At 37.7% G+C, this 20,576-nt stretch overlaps 1 protein-coding gene and 1 non-coding gene across 4 annotated transcripts; both read right to left on the reverse strand.

Moving 5' to 3' along the window:
* Positions 1-1,396: 1,396 nt before the first annotated feature.
* Positions 1,397-1,503, reverse strand: LOC145141655 (small nucleolar RNA R71). Its single transcript, XR_013722849.1, has one exon. It is a non-coding gene; the product is annotated as a small nucleolar RNA R71 (small nucleolar RNA).
* A 14,658-nt stretch (positions 1,504-16,161) lies between these two features.
* On the reverse strand, positions 16,162-20,361 carry LOC145135888 (serine/threonine-protein kinase TOR-like). 3 transcript variants are annotated; one of them, XR_013720110.1, is made up of 13 exons: positions 20,185-20,360; positions 19,891-20,112; positions 19,707-19,805; positions 19,471-19,630; positions 18,682-19,377; positions 17,936-18,039; positions 17,829-17,856; positions 17,529-17,735; positions 17,338-17,451; positions 17,155-17,243; positions 16,968-17,042; positions 16,716-16,782; positions 16,162-16,398 (listed from the first exon to the last, which is right to left on the reverse strand). XR_013720110.1 is itself a non-coding variant. In XM_079070085.1 (12 exons), exons 6-12 carry the CDS (start codon positions 18,727-18,729, stop codon positions 16,379-16,381), a joined length of 588 nt encoding a protein of 195 aa, XP_078926211.1. In that variant the 5' UTR covers positions 18,730-19,080; positions 19,146-19,377; positions 19,471-19,630; positions 19,707-19,805; positions 19,891-20,112; positions 20,185-20,361; the 3' UTR covers positions 16,162-16,378. The 3 variants fall into 3 exon arrangements, 2 of the variants coding, with proteins under 2 accessions (XP_078926211.1, XP_078926212.1); XM_079070085.1 differs by lacking the exons at positions 16,968-17,042; positions 17,155-17,243 and having other exon boundaries at positions 18,682-19,080; positions 19,146-19,377; positions 20,185-20,361; XM_079070086.1 differs by lacking the exons at positions 16,968-17,042; positions 17,155-17,243 and having other exon boundaries at positions 19,891-20,106; positions 20,185-20,361.
* Positions 20,362-20,576: the final 215 nt, after the last annotated feature.

A 20,576-nucleotide genomic window follows, 5' to 3' on the forward strand; every position in this document is an offset into this window, starting at 1 on the left:
ATTAGACAACTGATCACTGTTTGAGTTAGTTTGTTTTCTAAGGATTATCGTAGCGAACGCAAGACTAATCACTTGAATCGGTAGCCAATAGAAGAATTAATCCATTGCACTATTACCATAATATCAACCATAGGATCAATTGAGTTGAACTAAACAGAAGTCCCCTTTATTACTGAATTCAGTTAAATCTTTGTTTTTCTAGTTCTTAGCTCAAGTAGTATTAGTAAGTTTCTAGTCTTGAAAAACTAGAGAAAACCCATATTTACTATTTAATTTAGATAAAATTAGTCTTTAGTTTTAATTTACCGTTCCCTGAGTTCGACACTCTACTCACTTAACTATACCACTAAAAGACAGGTTCACTGCCTTTGTGTGCTTAATTTATAACTCAAAAGTTGGATTAAAACCAGTGCATTTTACACACATCAAGTTTTTGGCGCCGTTGCCGGGGAACGGTTCTAAATTAGCACTAATTTCTATTTTTATCGATCATTTGTGTGGGATTTATCTTACACAAAGTTAATTCTGAGGTAATTTAGTAGTTAGTATAGGTTTTGATCAATACATGTTTTAATAAATTAAGTAGAAAATTTTTCTGTTTTTACCTTGAACTCGCCGAGTGCACTCGACGAAACTCGGCGAGTCCATCACTGTTCACAGTTTTAGCTTTTATTTTATTTTTGTTCTTTTTACGCGTTTTTCTTGTTTTATTTGCAGTTGTTTCATGACCCGAGGATCTGATACACCTTTGATCCCTCCTCTAGACGACCCGGAATCCGCCCTAAGGAAGAACAAAGGAAAATCCGTTGGAGAATCCGCTTCTTCAAGGAATTCGCCACTAAAGAACCTAAAGTCCGTTTTCAGCAAGAAGAAGAGCAGCAAATCAGGAGCATCCAGTGCCTCTTTGACAATCGAAGACCCTATTAAAGAAGACGCCGAGCACGACACCGAGGAAGAAGAAGACCCTACATTCGGTCACATTTTCGATTCCGACGACGAATTAGCTATTCTCATGGCTAACATTGATGAAGTCCCCATGGGGGAATGGAAGAAGAGGATACGCGATGATACTGGACCGGGACTTGTGCAACCCGCAATCCCCGCTACTGCTACTTTTGAGCTCAAGGGTCACATCCTGGCTCTACTTAAGGAGATCCCCTTCACAGGCAAAGACCACGAAGACGCTTATAAACACTTGGACGAAGTCAATGATGTAGCTGATTATTTCAATGTTCCAAATGTGCCTCGGGAAACTCAGCTACTTCGCATGCTTCCGGTCACTTTGAAGGGTGCTGCCAAGGATTGGCTCAAGTCATTGCCCCCAGGATCTATCACTACATGGGCCCAAATGAAAGAAGATTTCATTGATCAATTCTGCCCGCCATCCAAGATATCGAAGCTAAAGAAAGCCATAGCCAACTTTGAACAACAAGCTGGAGAATCACTATATGAAGCGTGGGAGAGGTACAAGAGCTTGCTAAGGAATTGCCCACATCATGACCTCAATAGTCAACAAGAAGTCTCCATCTTCTATGATGGAGTAAATGTTACCACTAGGCAATTACTTGACTCGCAAGGTCCACTCACGAAAAAGGCACCTCCAGTGATAAAGCAACTAATTGAAGAATTCTCTAAGCATTCTAGAGAATACCACAATCCAAGAAATGATGTGACAAGGGGGGCCGCCTATGCAGCTTCAGAAGACTTGTCAGCAGTTATGGCTATGCTAAAAACCATGGATAGGAGGATGGATAAAATGGACCAAACGATACATGCTATTCGGGTGGGTTGCAAAAATTGCAATGGGCCTCACCTTAATAGAGACTGCGATTTGGATGAGAATGGCAACAAAAAGGTGCAAGTTTGTTACTCAAGTGGGGACCGATATGATGAAGATTGGCGTAGACCAAAGAAAGAGTGGCTCCCTTATGACGAGTACAAGGAGGCTAAGGAAGAGAAGTTCAAGCAAAAGGGAAGGGGTTTTTACCAAAAGGAGGAGCCATCACAAGAAAGAAAACCAAGTTTGGAAGAAATGCTTACCAAATTTGTAGCTGCTTCAGAAAAAAGACATAGTGATCATGATGCTGCAATTCAAGAAACAAGGACCATGCTTAGAAACCAGCAAGCATCTATCCACAACATAGAAACACAGCTGGGGCAACTTGCTCAACAAATAAACCAGAGATCACCGGGCGAACTTCCTAGCAAAACCGAAAACAACCCATGAGGCGCGCACATAAACATAGTCACAACAAGAAGTGGGAAAATAATCACTCCTCTGGCCCCTATTCAGAATGAAGCACCCAAAGAATCACAGAAGGAGGAAGCAGAAAATCAAGCAGAAAGTCAAAATCTTCAATCTGACAGCTATACTCGCCGAGTACAAAATAAGGACTCGGCGAGTCCACTGCCAAATCCGAACAATCCATTGCCATACCCAGCCCGAGCCAAGAAACTGAAACAGGAAGAGGAGTACCAGAAGTTTCTAGATCATATAAAGACTCTTCAGATCAACATACCCTTCATCGAGGCTGTTGCACAAATGCCCAAATATGCAAAGTTCCTTAAGGAACTTCTCACTAATAGAAGGAAGATGGAGGAAGTAAAGAAGGTAGTCCTCAATGAAAATTGCTCAGCCGCCATGCTCAACAAACTACCAAAGAAGAAGGGTGACCCGGGGAGCTTAACTTTACCTTGCCAATTTGGCAATTTAGCTACCACTCATGCCTTGGCTGATTCAGGAGCAAGTGTGAATTTAATGCCTTATTCATTCTTCAAGAAGCTGGATCTCCCGGAACCAAGACCAATTCGTATGGCGATTCATTTAGCTAACAAGACAATCACTTTCCCAAGAGGAATATGTGAAGACTTAGTGGTCAAAGTGGACAAGTTTGTCTTTCCCACTGATTTCATAATTCTAGACATGGAGGCGGATCCTCAAGTCCCAATCATCCTTGGAAGACCCTTCCTCAACACGGCAAGTGCTATAGTAGACATGAGGGACTCGAAGCTCACTTTGCGGGTAGGAGAAGATTCAGTCACATTTGGGGTTGATCAAGCTATGAAGTATGCACGAAATAGTGACGACACGGCATTCTCAATTGACATGCTTGATGAATTATTGGAGGAATGCATAAGTGAAGATTCCAGCAAGTTCACAATTTCCGATGAAGAATTTGATGCAGAAAAAGACTTAATGGACATCGAGAGGCTGCTGGAAGAAGCTGAGTTTGAAGAGTTGATGAGGCAATCTGACACTTCAACTCGCCGAGTAGGGTCGACCAACTCGCCGAGTCCGAGCGAAAAAAAAACAGAATTCGTAAAGTCAGCTACAAACTCGCCGAGTCCCTTACCTACACTCGGCGAGTACAACAAACAGAACCCAAATTCTGAGCTCAAAAAGTTACCAGAACATTTGGAATATGCCTTCCTTGAAGATGGCCATCAAAAGCCAGTCATTATAGCCTCTGACCTTTCCAACTCTGAAAAGGAAGAACTAGTGCAAGTTTTGAAAAAACGAAAACGGGCCATAGCATGGAGCATTACCGACATTAAGGGAATAAGTCCATCTTATTGTTCACACAAGATTAACCTGGAAGAAGGAGCAAAGCCGGTTGTGCAGCACCAAAGAAGACTAAACCCAAATATGCAAGAGGTGGTCAAGAAAGAAGTGGTCAAGCTTTTAGATGCGGGGATTATATATTCCATTTCCGACAGCCCGTGGGTGAGTCCGGTTCAAGTGGTGCCCAAGAAAGGAGGGATGACAGTCATAACCAACGAAAAGAATGAGCTTATTCCGACACGAACGGTAACCGGTTGGAGAGTGTGCATCGATTATCGAAAACTAAACGATGCCACTCGTAAAGACCATTTTCCCTTACCCTTTATTGATCAAATGTTAGAAAGATTATCGGGCCATAGTTATTATTGCTTCCTAGACGGATTTTCGGGTTATTTCCAAATACCCATACACCCATTGGACCAAGAAAAAACCACATTCACTTGCCCAAGTGGGACTTTTGCTTATCGACGCATGCCCTTTGGGCTATGCAATGCGCCCGCGACATTTCAAAGGTGCATGACAGCCATATTCCACGACATGGTGGAAAAATTCATGGAAGTCTTTATGGACGATTTTTCTGTTTTTGGATCTTCCTTCCACGATTGTCTCACAAATCTTGACCTAATGCTAGCTAGGTGTGAAAATACCGACTTAGTCCTTAATTGGGAAAAATGTCACTTTATGGTTAAGGAGGGTATAGTTTTGGGCCACAAGGTTTCCAAATCGGGAATTGAAGTGGATCGGGCAAAGATTGACACCATTGCCAAATTACCTCCACCAACTAATGTGAAGGGTATTAGAAGTTTTCTAGGACACGCGGGTTTTTACCGGCGTTTTATCAAAGATTTTTCTAAAATAACTAGACCTCTAACACAATTACTCCTAAAAGATGCACCATTTAATTTTACTAAAGAGTGTTTAGAGGCATTTGAATTTTTAAAGGAAAAATTGACTAATGCCCCGATCATGGTTGCACCAAATTGGAATTTACCATTTGAAATAATGTGTGATGCTAGTGATTTTGCATTAGGAGCTGTCCTTGGTCAAAGGGTTGATAAGCACTTCCAACCCATATATTATGCCAGCAAGACTTTAAATCCAGCCCAAGAAAACTACACCACCACGGAAAAGGAATTATTAGCTGTGGTGTACGCTTTTGATAAATTCCGCCCTTATTTAGTTTTATCTAAAACAACTGTTTTTACTGACCACTCTGCTATCAAGTATTTGTTTGCCAAACAGGATGCCAAGCCAAGATTGATACGATGGGTTCTACTTCTTCAAGAGTTTGACATAGAGATACGCGACAAAAAGGGAATGGAGAATGTAGCAGCTGACCACTTGTCAAGGCTTGAAAACCCGCGATTGCAAGAAGATAGAGTTGGAGATGATTTTCCGAACGAGTATATTATGGTGACTGTGGGAGAAGAACCATGGTTTGCAAATATAGCTAATTACTTAGCTAGCAATTACCTCCCAAAAGATCTCACAAGTCAACAAAAGAAGAAATTCTTTTCCGAGATAAAGTATTACTTTTGGGATGAACCATATCTTTTCCGAAGCTGCGCGGATGGAATCATACGAAGATGCGTGTTCGGGAATGAAAGCTGGAAAATATTGGAGCAATGTCATAGCGGGCCTACGGGTGGACATCATGGAGCACATTACACTGCTAAGAAGATCTTTGACACTGGGTTTTACTGGCCCACGATTTTTAAAGATGCAACCCAGTTTGTCAAAGAATGTGATGCATGTCAAAGAGCTGGAAACATTTCGTCTCGAAATGAAATGCCACAACATAGTATCCAAGTGTGCGAAGTATTTGATGTGTGGGGGATCGATTTCATGGGACCATTTCCCATATCCAAAGGCAACAAATACATATTAGTGGCGGTAGATTATGTATCCAAGTGGGCAGAGGCACAAGCTCTGCCAACTAATGACGGTCGGGTAGTGGTGAAGTTTTTAAAGAAGTTATTTTCAAGATTTGGGGTCCCGAAAGCTCTCATAAGTGACCGAGGCACTCATTTTGCCAATGATCAACTAGAGAAGGTGCTAAGTAAATATGGGGTAACCCATAAATTTTCAACATCCTACCATCCACAAACTAGTGGACAAACCGAAGTGATAAATCGAGCTTTAAAGAGAATCTTGGAGAAATCGGTAGGGAGCAATCGAAAAGAATGGTCGGATAAGCTAGACGATGCACTTTGGGCCTTCCGTACAGCTTTCAAAACCCCCATTGGTACTACACCATATAGGTTAGTTTATGGAAAGCAATGTCATTTACCGGTGGAGATAGAGCATAAAGCTTTTTGGGCTTTAAAGATGTGCAACTTCAACATGGAGGAGCTCAAGAACAACCGGTTAATGCAAATGAATGCTCTTGAGGAACTTAGAAATGATGCATACACTAGTTCTTTGATCTATAAAGAGAAAACTAAGAATTGGCATGACAGGAGGATCAAGGAAAATAAAGAATTTCATGAAGGGAAAAAGGTGTTGCTCTTTAATTCAAGGTTAAAACTCTTCTCGGGCAAACTCAAGTCAAGATGGGATGGTCCTTTCGGGTGAAGAAGGTGTTTCCACATGGTGCTATAGAGCTATTGTCAAAAGATGGCACCCCGTTCAAGGTCAATGGACATAGAGTCAAAAAGTATGAAGAAGGAGTTCCAAGGAATGACGGCATGGAAGAATTGATGTTGCTGGAAGGGATTACAGCCACGTAGAATGGGAGGAGTCCAGCTAATGACTCCTTAAAAAGAAGCGCTTCCGGGAGGCAACCCGAGTTTAGAGTTTGCATTTCTTTTTCCTTTACTTTCTTTTTAATTCTTTAGGATCTTTTTCATTCATCTTCTTCTGGAAATATGTTCTAAATGATTGCTTGAGGGCAAGCAATGCTTAGAGTGTGGGGTAGTGGGTTATAAAAAAATTAATTAAATTCAATTTTTGTCAAGCTGCAAGCTTTACTCGCCGAGTAGGTACGAGTACTCGGCGAGTGCTTGCCTAAATAACCACCGCGTAAAAGCATTTGTACTCGGCGAGTAGCCAACTTACACAGACGGTATAAAAATCGGAGAAATAAGGGTTTTTACCCATTTTACCCACACACTCGCCGTGCACAGCCTCCTTCAAGCGATTTCTGTGATTTTAGGCTTAATCCTCGACTTTCAAGGGAAAGGGTACCATGTCCAGATGAGGTCAGTCTTCAAGAGGGGGAAGCCAAGGGGACATCCCGTGGCTCTCGTTCCGCCAAATCACATCTAAATCGTCTCAAGCCCGTGCCATAAACAAGTTAGAAGCTTTAAAACAGAAAGAGATTCATTTACCCAATGCAGTGGATTGGGATTGGATAGGGAAAGTTGGTTTGGAAGAAGAGCTAACACCATATTTGGTGAAAGAATGTAATTTGGGGGATTCAACTATCATATGTGATGGTTGGCTACAACTTTTCAAAATTCAAGAACCAGTCTACGCTGAATTATGTTGGGATTTTTTTGCTACCATCTCATTCCGAGGTGGTAGTGAGTACTACAATCCCAATGTAGTTTCCTTTTCTCTTGGTGGAGAGCTGCGACAATGCAGCATGGCTGAATTTTCATGGAGGCTTGGAATCTATGAGTAAAGCACTATGTTGAATGAAGATTTTGAAGTTTTTTTAGAGAATTGCCACAAAGATCTCCCCGAGGGAGTGGTTGCTTCTACCTGGTGGAATACTATTGCTAACCGGGTGTACATCCCATCTACCGCACAGGAGGGTCACATACGTTCACCGATCCACCGTCTCATTCATCGGTTCATCGCTAGCACGATTAATATGCGAAAGGACTGGGACAAGGTCCCGACCCTTGACATCTTTTATCTTTGGAGTATTATTACTCTTGATGTTTTCTGCAATCTCCCCTATCGCATAGCCAAGTATCTTGCTGAAGGGGCTGTTAAGGAGAAGATGAACTCCAAGATTAATGGAGGGATGTTTGTGACGAGGCTTGCAAGGTCATTTGGGGTATTAGATTTGCAAGAGTCAAGGGCGCTGACGGTCATTTATCCCCCTCCGTTCAACACCGCATTATATAGGAGGGCAAGGATTGTGGAAAATTTTGGTGATTCTTTTTCTATTCCTCGTGCGGATGAGCCAGTTAACCCCGAGGAGCCGGGAAGGCGAGTGAGGCAACGAAGTGAGCGGGTACGGGAAGACCCACCGGTTATTCCGGTGGAAGAAGAGAACGATGGATGGAATCAACTTGAGTGCCGGCGCTACTTGGATGATATTGGAAGAGGAGTTAACTATAACAATCAATCATTTGACTATCTCTTCCAACAAATGAACATCGCACCGAGACCTGGACCCGGCTACCCCTACATCATGAGTTGGGAAGAAAGGATGAGGAAAGGCAATGAAGGAGGAGGAAGTGGAGCTGGAGGAGCCGACGTAGATGATGAAGAATGAAGAATGTTTCTTTTGTGTTTTTAATTTATTTTCGTGATGTTTGATTTGGACCACTTGTTAAACTTGGATGATTTTATTTCTCGTTAGGACTTTTGGTTGCTTTCAATTTTGTCTGTTTTTTTTTTCAGGATTGGAAGGTTAGGATGCATTTAGAAGTCTTATGGGTCAAGGTTCAAGTCAAGAATGTTCAATTGGGAGTGCGCAGTCTTTTCCATTAAGTTTGAGTCCGTTAGAGTTGGGAGTGTAGAGTGCTCTATTACTGAAGTAATTAGAGAAAGAGTCACTGAATTACCCCAATCCAGCACTTCAGTCGAATGGAAAACTCAGCGCCTACTCGCCGAGTGCACATACCTTACTCGGCGAGTGCATGGACTAATTCACGACTTCTCTGCCAGTTAGCAACATACTCGCCGAGTACACGACTTACTCGCCGAGTCTATCATCATTTTTCGGATTCCAGAGTTGTTTTGGGCACGTTCATTGCAGTTTTATCCGATTCTTTCATAGAGGATCATTGCTGAAGGTTTCTAGGAGCTGTATCCTACATCTTTGAGTCATTTGCAAGTCTACCACACGCGACATGACACCCAAGACATGGATGAGCTGTTTCCATGTTTAAAGTCATTCAAAAACGGAGCTACATTGAAGATGATCAGCCTCGCCACTACTATTCCAGGGGAGTTTGTTCCAATTCCCTCTTTATTTTTTTATGTTTCTTATTCATGCATAATATGCAATGGGGACATTGCATAAATTAAGTGTGGGGTAGGGGGTTGGTTACATTTAGTTAAAATTTAGATTAATTTTAAAAGTTTGCATAAAATTGCTAGGGCTAATTTAGATATTTTGGTAAAAACAATTAGGGATCATACTAGTATTATATTTGATGATTCCATGAGGACCCAAATGTTTAGTTGAGCCTATATACGTTCTAGTGCATTTGTGGCTCCCTTATTCTAGTGAAATCATGAGACAAAAACACAACCTCGCTTAGCCCAAAGGATGTAATATGTTTAGCATTGTGTACTTGAAATGTATCCAGGAAAATTGTTATCATTAATCAATAAAGGTTGAAGTTGAGTGCCCCTGCTTAAGCATGTAGGTTTTGAGTGAAAGAAAAAAAAAGTGAGTTACATGAAAAAAAAAGAGAATTACAAAAGAAAAGTTGTAAGAATTTTTGGAGCATCAAACTCAAATATGAAATTAGAAGATCAAAAATTCCAAGAAATTCAAAAAGTTGAAGATACCAAAAACCAAACAACAAAGTGGTGAATTCAAAGAGATCAAAGATCAAATGCCAAAGAAATGAAGAATTCCAAAGAGCTCCAATGTGGTATCATACATTGTAATTATCTAGATTATGTATGCTTAGGTTACTCAACCAAAAACACCTTGAGGTTAAGAGGTTTTCTGAGGATGGATTCGGAGGGATGCATAAAATGAGCATAGTTTGGGGTGAGTGGGCGAGTGTTTATGAGGATTGTGAGTATTTAGAATTAGGGGGTCCTTAGGAAAAAATTTAGACACAAATGCATGCGTTGCGGTCTTGGCATAATGGCTGGGTTCAATTGGGATTGTCTTATGTGATATTAGCGTGCTAAAATTCGGTTTTGCTTGGGGGCAAGCAAAAGTCAAGTGTGGAGTATTTTGATATGTGCATAATTAATCATATGTTTAACATATATTTCTATTCATTTCTGGCTAATTATATGCATAATATGGACAAAAGGTACTTAATAATGCTTATATTGTGTTTTCAGTCCAAAAGACATGCTTGGAAGCACAAGGAAAAAGGAGAAGCAATTAGAGACCAAAGAATGAAGGAAAAAGGGAAAACTACACACTTACTCGGCGAGTCCACGCTAGTACTCGGCGAGTTCATTAGAATGTTCCCGAAAGAAAAGTCAAGATTCCTTGCCGAATACGGATTTCACACTAGTACTCGGCGAGTGCCCGACCTACTCGCCGAGTAGCTCCTGTTTTGTTATAATTATAAATAGCGGGTTTTAATCCGATTGAGGGACTTCTGAAACCTTTGGGGAGAAGCAAGTTGCGATTGAAGAGCCAGAAGAACCCTAGAGAACGAAGATATAACCTAGAATCCAATTCCGAAGAAGAGTTGAGGCACATTCTCATCATTCTACTTAATCTATTGTTTCTCAATTATGGTTAGACAATTAGAATTCGTTTTATTGCTGTTAATTACCTCAATCATGAGCTAAAACTCTTAAACTTCTGTTGGGGATACAAAATTGATATTATGGTTTGATTTTATGGTAGGATTAATTTAATATTGGTGATTTTGTTGATTATAGCTTGTTAAAGAACCTTATGTGTGAATGATAACTAATTTTCTGTTAATAGGAAGATAATTAAATAGTATGAACATCTTTTAATTATCAACCCCATATGTTTATGTGACCACTTTATCATATGTCTAGGACTAACGAATGTGAAACTAGAATTAATAAGAAAAATTAGGTAAATTCATGTGTGAGCTTGTTTGATGACCATCAGCAAGAGGTTAACTAAAGGACCAATTTAGTTAGCTATTACAAGTCTAAATTAACCCGAATAAATAATCTAGTGAATTAAATTAAATTAGACAACTGATCACTGTTTGAGTTAGTTTGTTTTCTAAGGATTATCGTAGCGAACGCAAGGCTAATCACTTGAATCGGTAGCCAATAGAAGAATTAATCCATTGCACTAGTACCATAATATCAACCATAGGATCAGTTGAGTTGAACTAAACAGAAGTCCCCTTTATTACTGAATTCAGTTAAATCTTTGTTTTTATAGTTCTTAGCTCAAGTAGTATTAGTAAGTTTCTAGTCTTGAAAAACTAGAGAAAACCCATATTTACTATTTAATTTAGATAAAATTAGTCTTTAGTTTTAATTTACCGTTCCCTGAGTTCAACACTCTACTCACTTAACTATACCACTAAAAGACAGGTTCACTGCCTTTGTGTGCTTAATTTATAACTCAAAAGTTGGATTAAAACCAGTGCATTTTACACACATCAACATACTAGTAAACTATAATAGGTATAGTTTAGGGGTTCAGTTCATACTATAACTAGTACAGGGAGGAGCATACTATATCTAGTACATGGAGGAACATACTATAACTAGTACTGGGAGGAGCATACTATAGCTAGTACAGTGAGGAACATACTATAACTAGTACAAGGAGGAACATACTATAACTAGTACAGGTAGGAAGATACTATAACTATAACAGAAGAACACATCATGATTTACACACTTATACTAATTATTCCCAGTAACCTAGGAAGGGAACGTATCATTAACTCATTGTTCTAAACCAAAGATGATAATAAACGTGGTATAAGGTTATATATATATGGTGCATCTACAAAATGCGATGATTTATATATATATATATATATATATATATATATATATATATATATATATATATATATATATATATATGGGGTACGTCTACACAATACCCGATTTATTTAAAAAGGGTACATCTACAAAGTACCGGACAATAATAAATAAAACATGTTGATATATACAAAACTCACAACTTACTCGTAACATGAACATTCAGTTAGAAGGGGGCCTATAATGCTAACTTTATGATTCCTCGGTAGATACATCAAGGATATATGTTAATCGGATCCAACAGACAGTAGGATGTGTGCTTTCCGCTTCACTTCCTGTTCCTTGTTTGGTTGTGGGCTTAGAGCAGATGCACCCAATCTACTATCTATTTGATCTTAGCTATATATATATATATATATATATATATATATATATATATACACTCCGTATACACCAAGTAATCATAAGGAGTACTAGGTATGGGTCAGGTCTTAGTATACAAATTCAATACACCGTTTTCTAGTACAAAAACATACTTTTCAGATAGAAAACTTAGTAGACTAAACTAGAAACTTATCAGTAAAAGGGTTTAATCCATTTTATTAAACCAGTATAACTTAAAGGACCTTTGGTGGTTAATTCTATAATACCTTAGTTTATACATTAGGGTTATAAATAATTAATATCCGATAGGCAGTTGGATGTGTGCTTTCCGCCTTACTTCCTGTTCCTTGTTTGGTTGTGGGCTTAGGGCAGATTCACACAATTAACTACCCGTTCGATATTAGATTATATATAGCTAGTATAAACTAAGTGATTATGGAAGGAACTATTGTGGTTACCATTTTTACTAAAGGAAATAAGGGTTTTTCTTAAAGAATGTTTTCATCAAATATAAAGGAACTATTACAATTAACTCCGTAAGTACCAAATGTTATATACAATGAAGATCTAACAAACAATGGGATGTGTGACTTCCGCCTCATTCCCTGTTCCTTGTTTGGTTGTGGGTTTAGGGCAGATTCATACAATCGATTGTTTGTTTGATCTGGATTCTATATAACTTGTATCCATTTAGTACTCATAAAAGGAATTGTAGAGTCATTTTTACTTATTTTTCATCATATCAGAAGATATAGGATTTTCTGGAGGAACAGGCGAACTTTTCTAAAATGAATTTTCAACTTACATTACATCACTAAAATACTTATGAACTCACCAGCTTAAATGCTGATCTACTCTTTCAAAATAACTTGTATTCTCAGGAAACTAGTAGACAGGTACGCGCACTGGGATTCAGAAGATGGGTCATAGTAGCTTCAAGTCTTGTTTTGTTATTTACTTTTGGAGTCTAACTTTTGTGAATCACTTACTTTATAAGCACTTTAATATTAATGCGATGGTTGTGTGTTACTTTGATTACTATGATACATGTGTTGTGATACTAAACATGACGTCCTTCGCCCCCGAACGTTTCCACCGTTCTGGTTTGGGGGTGTGACATAAGATCAACGTGTAACTTCTTGAATGCATCACCCTCCTTGTAAGATCTAGTTGACGCCGACTCTGCATCTTTTCTTCAAGAACAACTGCCCTCTCACTGACGCTGATGCACACGCTGATTGACATGTTGCTTCATGTTGATGAGACCAGATGGGGGATAACACTGCCACCAGTTGTTCTTCTGGACACATATCTCTTTTGTATTAAACAACCTATTTTGGTTGTAGTGATATGAAGTGGAATTTTGTGACATGGCGCACCTAAGTTCCAGAGACGCTGTCACTGCAACTCCATCACCTCAAAGATCCAAAGGCGTCTGCAACAAGACAGTGATCCCATCTTTTATTCCTTCATGGATCATAATGAATGGAAACTTCGAGTTTTGTCTTGGTGACTCTCATAACTAGAAAGTTACAAATATTGGATCCCTCTAACTCGTTGGTTACAAAGACTAGTTCATTCTTTTCCTTTGTTCTTGGTGAACATGAAGCTTGGAATCAATCTGCAGAATCTTAACGATTAAAGGCATTCCCGCTTATTGTTTACTCTGAATTTGTGTTTTTGTGTGATATGGTTGATCTTGTCTATTCTCTTTTATAGCCAAAATTCAAGGGGTAAATATCTTGGTAAGATGGAGGTGCATTAATGACCATTAAATTCTAAATATTTGATGAAACGGGTCTTTATCTCCTTCCTGAAAAAGCTGCACATATTTCGCTAATAGGAATATTTTCTTGTTTGACTAACTTTTTTGTTTGTATTTGTATATTTTTTAAGGGGGAATCTGATGTAGGATATTCTAAGCCTAGTATGAAACTTCCGACACATCATCGTCCCTAGAAACATGTCGTTGTATGTGACAAAATCTCTCTAAGTTTCTCATCAGCGAGACCATCTGCTGAGAACATTGAGTCACCCCTCATGTTGATTGTCTAACATTTTCTACACTTTCTAAGTGAGATTGTCTGGTCCAAATAAAAAAATCTATCAAAAGGCTGTGGTGTTTATTTTTAATTAATCGTTTTTACCTGACCCTGTCCCTGGAAGTATGCTTGTCATATATTCACCAAGTCTCATGTTCTGCTGAAACATTGAGCATAATCTAATGGCTTACACCGATTGCATATTCATCAGCGTAGGTGATACTTGTTTGGTCCTTAAATGGCAAAGGGTTGTTCATGTCCCTTGCCTCCTAGTTTGAGGTATGACATGGTACCATTATAAGTTAATGGTGAATCTTTGATTCTATATTGCAACTTACTCTATGATTAGGAAGTTTAACCACTTCTTGTTGATGTGTTAAACTGTTAATGATTCATGCTGATTTTACCTCAGCGTGACTGAAACAATCCATTCTATCCTTTATCTTCTTAATAAAACTTAACGATTCACTGTATTATACCACACATTGATTAAAATTTGAAACTCTGTGTCGATGGTTAGTCTATGTACCGTAGTCTATCACATGTACCAATCCATTCTTGCCCTTATAATCTTCTTTAAAGCTTTATGATTCAGTGTAATGTACCATACGCTGATGAGAGCTTGACAAAGCTATTACGATGGGTATATCATTGTCTGTGATATATTACACGCACCTATCCACTCTTTCCACTTTTCTTCTAATAAAATTGATCTATGAGTCAGCGTCTGAAACCACACGCTGATGAGATCTCACAATACTATGTCAATGAATGGTAGTTTAAGACCACACTATTAAGAGACATCACAAACTTAAAGGCATTCGATGATCAATTACGCTGATGTTCATTGTTGTTGATGACATGTCTCACTAATGTAACTTATCTCAACGGTAACTTTTTGGATGACGACTGAAAGATTCATCATTATCTTGGGATTTGAGATTTTTACGACGCATATATCTTCCTTCGTGATTATGTAAAAAGGAAGAAACGTTTTGGGTATAAATTGGGAATTCTTCATCCTAGGTCACTTTTACAAGTTATTTAAGAAATTGGCTCTCTCTTTCAAAAAGACTCCTAAATCGACATCTTCCTCAAAGCTTTCACCATGTCAAAGCCTCTGTACGAGCTTGTCCCCAACGAAAATGTCATCAAAGGTCCTCATGCCCCTGTCTCTCCTATCATTCAAGCGAACAATGTGCCATTCACCGATGAAATCCCAAAGCAGTTTCAAAGTCAAGAATCGAAGACTTTGTCTACTATGTTAAAAGCGGTCCTCTTCGATATGCATTTTGCGACTTCCCGGACCCATTCTACCCTAAACAAGTATGTGAGCTCTACTACATATTCTCTATTGATACTAATGCTTGGACCATTACTGGAACTATTGGAGATGGTTAATTTAGGGTTACTATTGATGCGAAATCCTTTACAACTGCTCTTTGTCTTCCTCGCTTTGAAGATTACTCTGAAACTCCCTATGAAGAAAGTTGCAAATTTGTTCATGAAAAATTAGGGTATAATTTCAAACTTAAGGGTCTCACTTGTGATCCATACAAGAACACTCTTCGTCAGTGTTTTAATGCATGATGGAAGTATTTAACTAGTGTGATTGGCAAATGTCTCGGACACAAGACTTGGAGTTTGGAGCAGCTGAATCTTTTTCAGAAAATGATTTTATTTTCAATAGTATACAACAAAAGACTGGATTTTTCTTGACTGTTTCTTAATATAGTGATTGACTGCTTCACTGGGAACAAGAAGCCAACTTATGTTCCTTATACACGTTGGCTTGGACTGGCCCTATCACATAAAGAAGGATATGTTGAGAATCACGGGGTTATCATTCCAATTCCTGCCAGTTCTATTAAGATTATCAATTCCGCTCCATCTAAAGGTGACTTGCCTCACTACTAGAAAAACAACCTTTTACGACGTGCAATGCATGTCGTAAAACGCTCAGACGACGCGCAAATGCATGTCAAAGAAGGCCCTGTCATAACGAGAGACGACACACTTTTGCGCGTCGTCTATAGATGACGCGCATTTACGACGCGCAGTTACGACACACATTTACGACGCTCATTTACGACACACAATGCGTATCAAGGAAGGCCCTGTCATAAAGGAAGACGACACGCATTTGCATGTCGTAACCTTACCATACACGTTTAGGAAACGCATTGCGTATCATTATAGCCCCTGTCATAAATGAAGATGACACACATTTACGTGTCATAAACTTCAGCAACCATTTACAATATGCATATACGATGTGCCTTTACGATAATCTTTTACGCATAATACAAAAATATAGAAAAAATATATATACAAAAACAATCAGTTTCATCCAATAACATCATGTCAAAAAATTATAATACATTGATATTAAAGGGATCTGATTGTACATTGTTATTAAGAGGTTTTCCCCAACTATATAACCTAATACTACATTGCTATAAAGGGGCACCTTTCTTGTTTTAGTTCCTCATCATTAAGCTGTCTAAAGAAGCTCTGAAACCCTTCATGTATCCAACCAATCATCATGTCTGTTAGCTTCAATATCAATCCCAACTCTTGATCAAAAACAACACGGAAATCCTACACAATAATCATGTCAGTTGTACAATATCAATATCAACTAATTAATAATACACATGGTATATATGAGAGTGGAATCAAAATGATCTACCAATAAGAGGTTTATACTGTCTTGAATCAGAAAAGAAAACCAACCAAACCATTACACTTTAATCCTTGTTCATATTAAAAAATTACTTTCTATACATATCCAAAGACTGACTAACCAGATATTTCAAGAAGAAGATGACTAACCAGATATATAAACATGTATGTATAATTAATAAATTATATTACTCATCATTCAAAACATATATAATATAATATTATTATTATACCTGCATAATAAGTTCCAGGAACAGCAAGCTCTAAGTCACGACACTCTACTAATTCTAGAGAAACTGACTGCATTTACACAAAAGGAAAACAATCAAACACCAACTTTGAGTATTCCTTCCTTCATATGGTAAAAAGAAGACACAAAAAAAAAAGTAAATACATGAAATAAGTTACATTGTTGTGATTTGCATTTATCCCTACAATTTAACTTTAATGGCATTAAAAAAATATGCATGAAATAAGTTACTTGCCTGCAGGTCTAGAGTTGTAAGAGATTGAAGCTACTTATCTATCCTTCTACAGACATGATAGTACAGATCCCAGGCCTTAAGAAAAAACACATTTAAATGATGAAGATATGAGATTCTGTTATTCAAGATGATGCACTTAGATATTATTATAGAGAAAACATGTGTGTTGTGTTGTTTCTAATGTCACCTTCTTCAAGCATTTCATGCAATGGTTCTAAAACCTTAAGCATTCCCTCAATATTATGTTCACCAAAATACAACCGACACAAGTTGTGCCTTCACATAAAACAAATCTAGCTGTCAGCTAAAAACCCTAAACCCGAAATTAATCAACAGTCATTGACTCATTATTATTAAGTTATTATTGCACCTGATCAACCAACAGACCACTGTGCTGCCTCACTTTGTCAACCACTTCCTGAGCTGCAGCCTTCCTCAAATTGCTTATTGACTTACATGCGACAAGAAGAGGGTACATAAGAGCCTGAAATGGATTTTGAAACAGGTAAGTCTACATGGTGTTTTATGTTCTAAAAGGGTAAAAAAGGAAAAACAGAAGACCTGTGGATGGCTTTGTCCTATGCGAACGAGAAGAGATTGTATCAACTCTCTCACAGCATGATTATTTGAGTGGATTCTTGCAATGATCTGAGTTAAAACAACCAACCATGTGTTCATGTTAACATGTGAAAAACCTTTATGTAGTGTTGTTTGAACATCAGCAGTAGCTCCATGGTTGAACCACAAAGTGAGAAGACGAAGGATGTCCTGGAAAAATAAAAAAAGTAAACTCATAAACATTAAAGATATATGAAAAAACAATGGAATAAACCATTCCATTCGTTTCTTATAATGACTCACCTGCAAGCTATCATCAACCACCTTTGCACTGTGCTGTAATGTAACTCAACATACAAATTTCTTTTTTTCTAAATAACTAGAAAAAATATATATTTATAATTTATTACCTTCCATTGAAGAGAACATCAAACCAACATGCTAAACCATGTATCCTTGTGCCCACAGAAGCAGTGAATTTTAATGGAATGTCAATTTCATACAAATCCTCTTCCTATAAATGGAATTAACAAAAATAAAATCCAGAATTCACATTCATTTAGTGAAAAACATGAATTAAACACAAATAATATTATAGATTAAACAAACATTAAAAGCATTTACGAGTAATAAAAGAAATATGGAACCACACCAAAAGATATTTCACATGATAAGAAAGCATTATGTTTCAACTTTCATCTTTTGTTTTAGGAAAAAATATGATTTTTTACCCATAACGGCAATGTATTTAAGTATTGGTATAAATATGGCTATTATCAGTAAAGAAATGTAAGCATGTTCCTAATATGGGTAACAAATTGTAATATTAAGAATTACATTATTAAAAATTAAATTATTAAAGATTGCAATTGAATGTTAATGACATTCATAACAAAATCGGATATAGTTTAATGTGTGAAATGGAAGAAAGAGAAACATATGAAAAATATCCTTGGAATGCAGTTCCATGTAAAGCTGTTAAATCAACCCCATAATAGTTTTGTTGTTGCCAAAAGAGGGCCCGGATAAAAAGTATACATTTTATAGAAATAAGAAACATTATTATATAAAAACTACTTTTCACAAATAATAATACTAATATCAACCAAAAAGCAAATATAATGAAGAAATGATATTAGGAACAAAAAGTCTGTACCTTGTTTGCAATCTCAACATAGAGATACTCAACACTGAATGGTGCCATATGAATTCTGTATGAAGTAATTGTATCCACTGCACAGGGCTATCCCTAGTTCTTGAAAATGAAAATGGAGGTTCTTTTCCAACAGCTTGTTTGATGAAGGTATCCAATGAATCACTCCCTTCCTCTGCTTTTATTGAATCTGCAGAACTACTTTTATTGCATCTGCAGAACTGGTGCCCAAACGTTTTGCAACTGGCATCTATATTCACATGAGTTAGCATTGGTATATACATATTAACAAAATAAATTTTGATAGGGCCTTCCTTGGGACTATGTTTATTTCCCGGATGATTTCGTATATTCCTATAAAGTTCTCGATGCTCAGCAACACAATGATGCACCATTCCAAAACTAGTAAACAAGAAAATAAGATTCATATTCAAGATTTAATAAAAAAATCTGGTGTGAAAAGCTACCTCAACAAACTTCAATTTATAATCAAGATTTCCAAACCGTTGTGTTACTTCATATTCCTCACAAAGGTACTCATATATTTGAGCATATTTTGCCTATCTCCAAACAATCTCTGATCTGAAAAATAACAACTAATAGTACATAATCTGTCAATATCAAAGTTTCTCAGAACAATGTAATCAAGACCTCCCTGTATATCCTCCATCAACAATGGCTTCTCCTTCACCACATAATCTGTTTACACAACCACACATGCTTTATTAAGGCAGGGGTATTATGGACCAAAGTGTTTGAAAAATAAAAGATGTTAAAGTTAAGTTTACTAACCATCTTTTCTTGTTTCTTGAAGCAGTCCAGAAGCATGCCTTCTTATAATGTCTAGCTAAGACTCCACATCATGATCTTCAACATTAAAGAACACAGCAGATCCATATTGGAACACAACCATATAACTATGGGAGCTAGGGTTTTCTTCAACATCAATGTCCTGCAGTAAAAACCTTTTCTAAATTAGACTTTGTAACATATAGTTCTAGAATGAAAAAGTGTGACAAAACCCAAACCATATGATCTGAACTGAAATTGGAAAATCTGAGAGCGATATGGTTTGTTGAGCGTGAAGTAGGAGGAACAAAATGGCTTGATATCTCAACTTGCAGGCTCTTCAAATCAACACATAATAAAAATGATGTTTAAGATTCAAAACTATAATCAAGAACTACATTGATTAAATTTTATCGAGATTACCATTTGTTTACCAGATGAGATTGTGTTTCAAACCCAATCCATGCTTTCCAAGAACTGATTAGCGACCCGTTTGGATTTTTTTCATCTTTGGATACGCCCTTTTCCCCAAGTTCCGCATCCTCTATCGCTCGAATTTGTTGTTCAACCATTTCGGCACCAATTCGTCGTCCAAATCATCATGAGCATCATCATCATCGATTTCTTCTTCACTCTCATCTGTATCTTTAAGAATAAGAAAATGAATGAGATTTTGAAGTAGAAAATGAGAAAGTGTTAGGGAAACAAGAGTGAAACCTTGAGGTTGTCAGCAAGGCGAGGTGAGGTGAGGTACGGCGATCATCTATTGTTGCAGAGGCCAAGGAGAAGTGAGAGCGTTTTCGTTCTTGAAAAAAACCCTCCTGCGTTTTTGTGGAATTTAGTAGTGCGCCGATATAAAAGCCCTAGTTCATGGGTGCGCACTTGTGAGGTACTTGAATTGTTTGGGGATTTTGTTTCCCCTATTAGTTGCATGAAAGACGGACGCGCGTATTAAAATTTTATAAAACGACATCTCTACACGACGTCCACTTAAATTTAGGTGCCTTCCGTGTTTTTAATTTTTTTTGTTGGACATTAATTTTAGGGCACGCACAAATGCATGTCCTCTATCCTTCAAATTTTGCAAAACTGACATTATTTTTTAGGGC

Source organism: Lactuca virosa, chromosome 9 (genome assembly GCF_052849685.1).
Source record: "Lactuca virosa cultivar CGN04683 chromosome 9, Lactuca_virosa_CGN04683_v6, whole genome shotgun sequence".
NCBI classification, from domain to species: domain Eukaryota; kingdom Viridiplantae; phylum Streptophyta; class Magnoliopsida; order Asterales; family Asteraceae; genus Lactuca; species Lactuca virosa.

What these genes read in the sequence shown, in the direction of transcription:
- LOC145135888 (XM_079070086.1), bottom strand. Translation starts at nt 18,729, where the DNA reads ATGGCACCATTCAGTGTTGAGTATCTCTATGTTGAGATTGCAAACAAG. An exon ending in GTGGTCTGTTGGTTGATCAG is followed by an intron (nt 16,783 to 17,337) that starts GTGCAATAATAA and finishes GTGTAAATGCAG; the next exon opens with TCAGTTTCTCTAGAATTAGT. An exon ending in TCCTGGAACTTATTATGCAG is followed by an intron (nt 16,399 to 16,715) that starts GTATAATAATAA and finishes ATTATTGTGTAG; the next exon opens with GATTTCCGTGTTGTTTTTGA.